At 45.9% G+C, this 11082-nt stretch overlaps 1 protein-coding gene across 1 annotated transcript; it reads right to left on the bottom strand.

Moving 5' to 3' along the window:
* Positions 1 to 590: 590 nt before the first annotated feature.
* On the bottom strand, positions 591 to 9008 carry disp3 (dispatched RND transporter family member 3). The gene is made up of 20 exons (XM_076104726.1): positions 6803 to 9008; positions 6479 to 6698; positions 6192 to 6328; positions 5831 to 5965; positions 5407 to 5567; positions 5092 to 5231; positions 4881 to 4972; positions 4587 to 4751; positions 4104 to 4265; positions 3865 to 4011; positions 3637 to 3773; positions 3353 to 3522; positions 3137 to 3261; positions 2676 to 2860; positions 2437 to 2563; positions 1921 to 2066; positions 1664 to 1823; positions 1417 to 1530; positions 1116 to 1288; positions 591 to 947 (listed from the first exon to the last, which is right to left on the bottom strand). The coding sequence occupies exons 1-20, from the start codon at positions 7812 to 7814 to the stop codon at positions 591 to 593; spliced, it is 4065 nt and encodes a 1354-aa protein (XP_075960841.1). The 5' UTR covers positions 7815 to 9008.
* Between the last annotated feature and the right edge of the window lie 2074 nt (positions 9009 to 11082).

Here is an 11082-nt window from a genome sequence, read left to right as displayed (position 1 = left end):
CTTTTAATCCAGCCACATCCGGACATCATAACCTTTGTTACTAATGTGGCTGGTAACACAATCATTGCACAACTAAGAAAACACACCAAAAAAAAAAAAGAAATCAAACAATGTTTCACAAGATGGCCATGAATCATAAAAACAACAGTAACACTAATGTTCACGGACGTCAGAGCGCGGCACCCTCTCGGTGTTTGCAACAGAAGGTCACAGAACAGTCAGTGGCAATGACGAAAGCTGTGACTCGGCCAGTGTTTCCCAACAAGTACTCAATTATCTCCACCATAGGCTGAAGACGATCATATACTCACATCAGAAACTCAAAGTACTATAGTCATATACACTATAGTACTTTGAGTTTCTTAAAATCCACTGATCAATACAAGTGAAAAATATGTACTTTGTGATAACAAACAGCTTCTAACTGTGGAATAGATTCTGACATCTTTGTGCTGTAAAGAACAAGACCATTTACTGATCTGATATTCCTCCCAAACATGGAGGACAATAGAGTGCTTACATTTCTCATAGTTTTGCGTACAGAGGAACTCCCCTGCCTGACATCAGTGCGAGTAGGCGGACAGTTGTGTTTACGTGCTGATTGATTGCCAGGCCAACGCTCCCAGCCGTCTTCCCACCCAGCACAGAGCCGCTCCCAAGGCTGCCGCGGCCATCACGGCCAGGCCGGCCTTCAGCACGGCGCCGGGGGGTCTGTTGAAGCGAGCCGGGGCCATGCACGCCAACATGGCCACTGTCACGGTCAGGGTGAAAAAAATGGAGACGGCGGTGTTAATGGCCACTATCTGGCCAAACTTGGCGAAAGGCACAATGACACAGAAGAAGAGAGGGACGGTGGAGATCACTGTGGTGACGGCACTGGACACTATGGCAACGCCCACATGGTTCACTGCCTCCAAGGTCCGTCTCTGCCTCTCGGGCCCCGGCTCCTGCAAACAAAGCAGAGATTAATAGGAGGAGCGGCTCCTCTTTATTCATGAGCCTTCAGGGCGACTCTTTGCCTTATTAAATCCAAAATCGTAGTCATTAGCTGTGTGTAAACAGAAGACGTGCAGTGACAGTTTTTCTAATTGCTGAAAGAATGTACACTCTCATACTGAGTTATGACCAGGCGAAGAGGAAAGGGCCTCCCCAGCCAGCAGGTATCCCTCCACCAGGTGCAGACAGTAATCCACTGAAGATCCCACAAGTATGGATAGAGAAATTGCCTCCACTCCTCCCATCTCCCAGCCCAGCCAATACATGAGCGCCACTACCAGACAGATCACTCCTGTTGAAGGCAAAAAAAACTCAAAATGACACACATGATCCCCACCCAGGATCAGTTTTAAAATTCCTTTCTGAGTGTCTAAATGTGAGTCACTTCCAAACCCGAAAGTACAGATTTTCATCTCCTACCTAGAATGGTTATGAGTACTGGGAGCAGCAGCAGAGGATGTGCAGTAAACACAGACACAGCTGCCACACAGATGGCCAGAGACAGCAGCAGACTCCAGAGGGCACTCTCCACACCTACAAAACCAGAGAGCAGTATAATATCAGATTTTTACCAGCTGCCGGCTTCACTTCCTCCTCCCGATTAATCCTTTGTTAGTTTTCAGGAATAAACGCATCTATTTGACACGCAGTGCCACCGCTCACTCGCCTATAATTTCCATGAAGATCTGCTTCCAGTGCTCGCAGGTCTGGAAACCCCGCTGCAGAGCGGAGGACTGCGGGAGTGAGGCGAGCTGCTCCTGGATGAAGTTCTCCCACTGAAGGAAGTCAGAATAGGTCTGAAAGGAGGATTTCCCCTTGTATGTGGTCTTGAGAGAAGAGAGAGATAGAAGATTACGCATTGGCACCAACTGGAACAGTGCTGCTCTGTGATGCAGGAACAAGCTGAAAGACGGAGGGACTTACAGACTCAAAGGCCATGGACAGCCAGCGGACCTTCCCTCCACGCATTCCCACCGCTCCGTGAGAGAGCTGCCCGGGGAGCAGGTTGGGCTCAGGGAGAGAGTGACATTCAGGATGGAGCAGAGGCAGAATGGACGACAGTTTATTACCTGAAGGGAGGACAGGACATTTCCTTTCACACACTTCTCATTCTCAACACATGGTTATTTTATGACATGGTTGACTTTGTCTTTGTTCAGGATTTGTGTTTTCTTTACTCACTTTATAATAATTAAGTTTTTAATGATGCAATCACTGATTATTTTAATTATCATCTTATCATTATCAATCCGCCATTGATTGATTTATTTCGTAATAAAATAGCATTAATAATTGAATCGATCGATTTTAGTTTTTGTTGATAAATTAACTTATCAATTAACCAACAAACCATTTTATCTCTATACGGTTTTAATAATTGTTCTATGATATTGTTTGGTGAAATAAAAGACTTCCCTCTGAATGGTGATTGGGTGTTACCTGAAGGCAAACACTGCGCTCCTCCTGGCTTTACAAGTTGTGTGTTTGCACTGATAGCTTTACAGATCTTGCAAAGAAGCCCCATTTCCTGGAAAATATCAAAGTCTGGGTCCAATATAATGCTGCCCTTTGGAGAGAATTAAACACCATGTCAACCACACGATAATATAATCTAGAAATCTGTCTCTGCTTTATTTCTGTTGATTATTAAGATACACTGACACAGCTGTGGCCCTCACCATATCGCCAATAACGTGGTTGTCCCTGATTTCGGTTCGATTGACTCCCAAGATGCCAAACACAACGAAAACCATCGCCCCGGTGTCGACCAGAGGACGAACCGCTGGATGGCCACATGCGCCGCCGCTGCATGGGTTGAAGCCAAACGTTTTGGATGATTTTGTTTTGGCAGCAGAAGAGGCATCTTTGAAAATAGAACCAGAGGAAAATCTGTCAACAGGCATTTATTTATACGTTGCAAAAATATCTGTATAAGTAGAGTACTGTGGGAAAATCCTCCTGTGGGTTCAGAAGATGCCACTTTAAAAAAAAGAAACATTTGAAAGACTGTTGTAATCACAGTTTCTCTATTTTAAAGGCTCAACGTGAGAATGAAAAAAAGACATGTCACAGTGTGACACATGCAGCGAGAAAATAGTTTTCACTGTGGGCTAACAAACTGTGACACTAGCTCACTCACCACTGGGAATATAAAAGGTTCCCTGTGTGGGTCCATCAGGCCCAGAACTGATGCCACAGCCAGGCGGGTTGACGCACACGCGGCTGGGATGAGGTCTCAGGCGGCGCTGGGCAAAGCACAGTCTCCTAAGAGCAGAAAGAGCAGAGCCGAAATGACAGATTGTCCACTAAAACGACATGACAGTCCATCTAACTCACACTTTTGGCTTTTTTTCACCTGCTGTTCTGCTGCAGAGACGACGCTACATAAAAGGAAAACTCTGGCGTCCAGCCATGACGGGGTTCACACGAGGTGGATGTGATCATCCAGCTGGGGTACGGGTGGTACACATGGGAAACACACACTGTCATTCTGGTGGTGTAATTGCCACGGGGCTGATTATAAGCCTATTCAGATAAAACAAGATTAGTTATAAGCCGCTTTAGTGGCACATATTGCAGTTGGGACACATAACGGTACAACTAATTATACTATTGTCATTACTTTTTTTGCTCTCTAACCTGAAATGATGACACGTCTTCATGCTCTGTGCGGCACAGTTTCCATGGGGAGGGAGTGCTGGTGTTGAGGGAGAAGCGGTAAAGAGTTGTAGAGGCTCCAAGGTCCAATTTTGATATGAACACTGTAAGTAAAGAGCCTGGAAAACAAACACAAAGTCCAATATTTTAAAAAGTAGTGGGAGAGGTTTTGAATACAGAGGAAGAGGATTCTTATGTGCTGAATTTCACCTGTTTGGTTGGTGCTTGAATTTGGTTTCACTGAGCTCCGAGGAGAAGAGAAGGCTGTTGTGCTCTGGCTCTGCTGATGTGTAGAGAACTTAAATGCTGATGAGGAAGCGTGGGTGTACAAAGGATGGGGCTTTTCCATGAACACACCTGCAGATCATAAGATGAAATCCCGGTATTTGTTTTGGATCTGTGAGGTTAACTGGTGAGTGTGTGTGTTTCAATCACTGCCACAGTCTCACCCGAGCACATGGGGCAGGAGATGCCTTGGCCGCTGAGGTTGCTCCTCAGAGCCAGCAGAGTCTGGAGGTTTGTGTCCCGGCGGAAAAGAAGGGGGGCGTGAGTGGCGGGCCTCAGGAGACAGCAGAACCCGGCAGACAAGAGCAGCACCAGGAGGAAGACACCTGGGCCGACAGGAAGACAATGATCAATGATGGCAGAGACGAGGCGCTGATGGAGTAGATGGAGCAGCTCAGATCAGGAGCAAGAATCAATTACAGTAACTCCTTGAAAGAGGGAGGATAAATACTTCCTGATAGGCACTTGCTCTTCCTCTGACAGACTAAATCCCCTCCGGCTGGACAAAGATGAGCTGAAGGTTACTCTCACGACTAAATCATAGATCAAGATCTTGGCTGACAATATCTTTGAAAACCAAACTACAGACATTTCTCCCTGACATTTTACAGAGTATAAATTTCTCAGCGATTTATATCAAATCTCACCTAGAACGGCCTTTCGCCGCACCACGGCCGGCTCTGCCACTAAGTGCTTTAGAGCCCACCGGAGATTTGTGCTCACCACGCCCACATGCTGCTGCCCTGGAGGGGAGAGAGGTGTCTCCACTGACAGGGAAAGAATGGCCGCGTCGCCGTCTGTGTCACAGGAGCCTGGGTCAAGACGAAGACAGGGGGCTTAGTGACACCTGGACAGCAGCATTTTACAACCTAGACTCATTCCCTTTCCCATTCCCCCCCTCCCTCATGATTCACTCAATGCGAGGGAGATAATAATCTCACCTGGCTCCATCTCCACTGACAGAAGTGCCACATCATCATCCTCATCTGACAAAGGGCCGTGGCTCGCCGACAGGCCCGAAAACAGCTTCCAGCTTCAGCGGGAGGAGGCAGTTTAGGGAGAGAGACAGCTGAAGGGATTACAACGCGCCTGTGGTGTCGCACAGCATGCGCAAGTAAAATCTCACACAAAGGTATGGAAACAGTGCCTCACCAATTCAACCAGGCGTGTTCCTGAGGCTCCACACACTCAGTCCAGATACAAAGAGCGGCGGGCATCAGGGCGGATACCCAAAGCCAGCAGCAGCTGACAATGAGGGCCATGAATAGGCCGAAGTCATGCACGGCTGGAATCTAAGTGTCAGTTAAACGAAGCACAATGTAAAGGAACTTGAAACATTGAATTTGTGCTTATCGCGTGCAAAAAACTGTCTGCTGAGAGAGGCACTTCTATTCACCCATAGCAGGGGAGGCATTTATACTCCGTGTACAGATCCTGTTAACAGTTGAATTTCTCTTCCATGCTCACCTGAGAGAAGGTGTTCGCAGCATAGGCAGCTGCAGTAGTGAAGGAGGTGAGAAAAGTAGCTCGGCCGGCTGTTTTAATTGTGTAGATCATCCGCTGCTGCGGTTGACGCAGATGAGAAGCCTGTCTGAAGGTGCTGATGAACACAAATACATCATCCACCCCTGAGCAGCAGTGAGAGAACAAAAGAGCTTCCTTATTACATATTATGGCAAACATACCAGCTTTTTTTTTTCAACTACTGAAGGACAAGTTTAACATTTTGGAAAAATACACGCAACTTTCTTGCTGAAAGTTAGATGAGAAGATCGATACCACTCTCAGACATCACATCTGCTCATCGTCTTCTCAGTGCATTTCCCCCAAAAAACAATCAAACTATTCCTTTAATGAAAAAAAAAAAAAAAAGGTATTTATTTTCCCTTACCAATCCCGATAATTACAAAGGCTGCAACTCCGTTGAGAATGCCCAGGTACCTCACGCCAAAGACAACATGGTACAGAAAAAGAGCCATTAGGCAGCTCAGTCCAATGCTAGTAAGTCCGAAGAAAGTCAGAAACACTGCAGAGAGACGACAACGCATCGAAGAGCTCGTTAACATTCATATGGTACCAAACAACGGACTGAGAGAATTGACTGCATCAATTTGTTGTTTTTTTACTATGTCTCTTGTTTGCACTATCCACTATGCTGCTGTAATCCTGTAAATGTCCCCACTGGGGTACTAATAAAGGATTATTGTATCTTATCTTAATGCAAGAGGAATTCAAAGCAGGTCATACTGTACCAGAAAAGGAGGTAAGGACATAGACGAGCACAGTAATGCACGCTCCACTGATGACAGCCAGCATCATGTCATTGTAGAAGGTGTGTCTCACCTCATCGTCAAACAGCTCTGTTCCACCATACAGCACCTTCACCTGGCTGAGCACACACAAAAATCACATCAAAGTTCAACTGTTTGCAACAATGTGTCGCACATGTGAACGCTGTGACTATAATGCGGCAAAAGCACTGAATGGAATGATTATGTACTGTAACAAATGGGCAATGTTGCAGTGATGTTGCCCTGACCTGGTGGATTGCTTTGCCAGGATGTCTGCATACTGAACGACAAAGTCTTTGAAACGTGATCTTTGCTCGTGAGCTCGGTCCTGCATGGAGTAGTAGGAAGGAAGAGGAGCTCCGAAGTGGATCTCACTGCGTAAGAGGGAGGAGGAGAGATGCTCAGGGGACAGACTCTCATCCACGTACCAGTAGAACTGTGGGTGGGTGATGGCCAGACTCAGAGAACCTGGGAATACATACATGGCAAATCAGCAGTGTTAGGAGGATTCTTACAGGTATTACAGGTTTGAAGGCTGTTATTTCCCCCCTCTTTTGTCACTGTGGGCTCACCTTGAATATCAGCTAGATCTGGGCCCATGCCATCATAGTATATCTTCCCTCCCCTCTCACTGGGGTACAGATAAGTCAGGAGTGAGCTGGGTGGGGAGCAGTAGGACGGTCCTAGTGGCAGATCCCTTAGCATCTCCAGAGGCTTCCAGCAGAACTGATGAAACTGCGGGTGCTGCATGAGCAGGCGCTCCACGTGGTGAATCGTCTGCAGACGTTCAGGAGTGAAGATGTTGCGATCGCCTTCCCCTTGAGCCACAAACACCAGCTCGATCCTCCACAGAGCCTGGCTCTGCAGGTAGTAATTGGGAGCAGATCTGCGCCTCCTAATGAGCGGAAGAGTCAAATTCTCATCCCATGATCTCTCCGCTTCCTCCGCTGCTCTGTGATTTGAGTTATTCTGCTTCCCCAATTCCAGCACTGTCCTTTTATCTCTGCTCTCTGTGGCTCCACTCTTCTGATCATCTGCTGCATGTAAAGGATCGTTAGGAGGAGTGGAAGACCTCACGCCCTCATTATCTGTCCTGTTGAATGCTCCCTGTCTGCTCAGCATCTCCAGCAGAAGCTCCCTCAGGGCCTCAGACTCGCTGTTATCTAAGTCTCGCCTACGTCTGTCCCAGGACCCTAGCTGAGTCTTTACAGCAATGGTGAGGGCATCGAAGCGCTCGGCAGAGAAGTGACTGTGAACCTCAAAGGCACTGTAGGAGAGGTCTATGTCCAGAGGAGGGCAGTAGAGGAGCATGTAGGCAAACAGGGCGCACGGTAGCGAGACAACTACCCCTAAAACCACTCCACTGGCCCAGGGCTGTGTGTACACCCATCCTACTGCCCTCCAAAGTCCACACACCCCAGCCTCCCCAGAAAAACACCTCTGTCCTGTTGCGTGCCTTACTCCATCCTCCTCTTCTTCCTCCTCCTCCTCCTCCTCCCCTCCCCAGTTGGTCTGAAACAGCAGTGGCTCATCCTCCACATCCATGCTGGCACCTGTCAGGGACACATAACACCACTTGATCATCGCTCATTTAAAGTAACACCCCTTTCTCTCTCGGGGCAGGAGCACAAAAAAAAGATGTTTGAACTGCCAGCAGCTGACATGAGCACAAGACAAAAGTGAAGGACAAAGTGAAAAAAATAAAAATAAAAGTTGCACTCAGCAAGCAAGGACATGAGAATTAAGTGTGTCCTCAGCTGTCGTCAAGCAGCTCACATGGAGAACATTGAGGAAGGGAGACCTCTTTTCCTTATAAGAGAAAATGGTTGGCTGTGTTCTGCTTTAAGATGCTGATCACAAGAGCTCGGGGGTGAGACAGGTTAAAAGCTGTGATTTAATTCTTCTCTCTGTCAGCGTGTGCAAGCCCATTATCACCCAGAGAGGGTCTGCTGGTGGCCGTCTTCGAATCCCCAGTAGCGGTGTCTGCTCTGCAGCAAATTAATTCATTTCACTTGTCTAATTCCTGACAAGAAGAGCGAGTGTGATATTAGGCAGAGTTGAGGAATAAGAAAAGGTTTACCTCCTGTGATGGGCAGCCTTTGAATAATAGTGCCAATAGGTGCCACTTTTTCGCCACACCTCGACACACAAGGTACTGCAGTTTGTATCCAAGTGGCAGTGAGCCCACTAACTGCAGCAATTTATCTATTCTCTTTAGAGCAGCGCTTTAAGGTCAGCCAGGTGAGACAGTGCATCTTGATTATGTGTAAAAGATAGCTGCTCTCAGCTCTGTAGCCTAAGTGAAAAATCCATCGTAAAAAAAAATAAGAATTTACAAATGACGCCGTGTAATCGATATTTGTAAAAATGATTAAGACTCCTCGAGTCAAAAAAAACAGAGAAGAAAGACTTGAGAGACAAACCCTGGAGCTGCAAATAAACTAGAGGCTTGTTGATTTATGGGGTTTGTGTTTGTGGTCTTACACCTGAATAAACTATATTTTATGGTCGGGCTAAAGAAAATAAAGTGTTGATGTCTGCTGGAGAAAATGCCCTTGTGTGCTTTGCAGGCACTGTGTCCACAAAGTCTCCGGTTCACTGATAATGGAGCAGCTCATGGATGCGTTTCATAGCCACATCTTTAACAGCCTGAGCTCTACACCTTCTTCACTTTCTGAGAGTGTTTAAAGTGCATTTTATGCTAGATTTTTCCTTTCATGAAAGAGAAAAGAAAGAGTTGAAACCAAGAGGAAAAAGGCCTATTTTGGGTAATTTTTAAATCCGCACAACACTTCCTCTTATTAATCACCAAGTCATCTAACTGCACAGACAAGGACACCAGTGCACCTTCTGATGGGAGAGTAACATCTGTAAAGCTGCTCTGTTAGAAGACAAATGCATTAAAGGTCTTGGAAAGTTTGGTTTTAAATTGTAAAAACAAAGAATGAAATATGCCATCTCAACAAAATCTTATTATTATTTTCAATTACTTTTGGATCTCAAAGAACAAAGAAAATTATTTGTTCCAATTTAAAGCCTGTAATTTGGAGGCATCATTACTGCTTATCTGCACCCATCATGGGCTGTTATTTACAGAATGAGCCCAATATGTTGTTTTCTGTAATACCATAATGAAAGCCACTTTTCCTCTCCAGCCGTGTTTCTGTCCGTAATATGACCAATTTTGTGACAAAATCTTAAGAAATATGTAAAATATAATTGCGCATTTAGAGTAAACGAAATGGAGTTTTGGTAAATAGATTATTGTAATCCTGTTACAGTTCATCACGTCTGCCTCTCCAGCTTGTTTTGATGATGGTGCTCTCATCAACAGAAGATGAGAGGAGACACTCAGACGAGCACAGAAATATGATGAGAGAAGTGGAATGGAAGAGATGGGGAAAGAAAAGCCTGGGGAATGACTGAAGACACACACACACACACACACGCACACACACACACACACACACACACACACACACACACACACCACAGCCGTCACCCTTCAAACAAACGACCAGCACCTCAGAAATCTGTGAAAAGAAATTGTGCTTTTCTGCTAGATTCATGGCAAAAAATCGAACAGGCAGATTTCCACAGCTACATTTCTGTGTCCGATTTAACGTCAAAACAGGCCGATTAGGGGGCTGATGTCACAGTCTGAAGAAGTCATCAGTGACGGACATGCAGACTTTGTGCCTATTGGACATCAAGGCAGAGCTCTGTGCTGTGTGCTAACCCTCTGTCGCCTACTCTGCGCCTTGCAACAGACAGCATCCAGGTACAGTGGAGGAAAGATGACTACAGTGATGCACAGCCACAGGGAGACATCCCTTTCTCTCCTCTTGATGAGTCTGATGCTTCTTTGTGTCCAAGAGCATTGCACCTCATGTACAATGATTATGAGTGGTGTGCAGCTGTAAAGCACTGTGAGCAGTGCAGAGGTTGGTATGACTAATGTTTTTACAAGCTCCCACATGTTCAAAACCACTATTTTCCCGTAAAGATTAAGAAGCACACAGTCGATTTGCACCCTGCGCAGGTGTGGATTAAAAATAGTGTGTAATTTGGCATCGTGCTTCCTGTATTTAGAGGAATAAATGCTGTCTCCCTTATGGCTCGGTTTATATTAGGGGCTATGTTTCTTTGTCTATAATGTAGTTTTAGACTCAAAACGGAGATAAATGCAGCGAGGGCCCTGAAGTGAAAATCTATTTGCAGCTTTTGAGGTATGAGATCTGGTATTAATCGCTTGAAAATCACTTACCTTCCCTCGCATAAGACTCAATTCTGAACTCTCTGTGTAGTTTCTGTTCTTGAAAATCTTTAAACAAGTGTTTCCCAGGTAGTCATGCAGCACCTGCTTGCTTGTACAGCAGTATTTGAAGCACCGTCTTGTGCAGCACAGAGCTGTATTTGTCTCCTGTTCAGCCAGTTGTGAGCAAAAAGGAAGGTGAACCATAAATTCCACTCGACCAGTTTTTCTTATGTATTTTTTCTCCCATAAAAACGTGAATAAGCTGAGTGTAAGTGTTTTTACCCTCCACTCCATCTCTGGATTGTGTCAGGTAGTTGAGGTGGGAGCTCTGAGCGATCCCAGCATGCTGCCAGCCTGAACCTTTCACCCACAATCATCTGTCTCAACGTCTCTCTCATCCCCCCTTTTGCTCGCCATCCCTCACTCTCTTGCCCTTTTCCTCCTTCAATCTTTCTGCCTTTTCTCCATCTCGTGCACAAAAGGTGAGAGATTAGTAACCTTCATTATTGACAGCAGCTAAAAATAACCCCACCCTCCTCAGTTTTATCTCCTCTCCATCTCATCCAATATGGATATCACATGCTGCCCCACACA

Source organism: Anarhichas minor, unplaced genomic scaffold (genome assembly GCF_050575085.1).
Source record: "Anarhichas minor isolate MPS153535 unplaced genomic scaffold, ASM5057508v1 ptg000030l, whole genome shotgun sequence".
NCBI lineage: Eukaryota > Metazoa > Chordata > Actinopteri > Perciformes > Anarhichadidae > Anarhichas > Anarhichas minor.
Note: the sequence above shows the minus strand (reverse complement) of the source record. Positions and strands in the feature narration are given on the sequence as shown.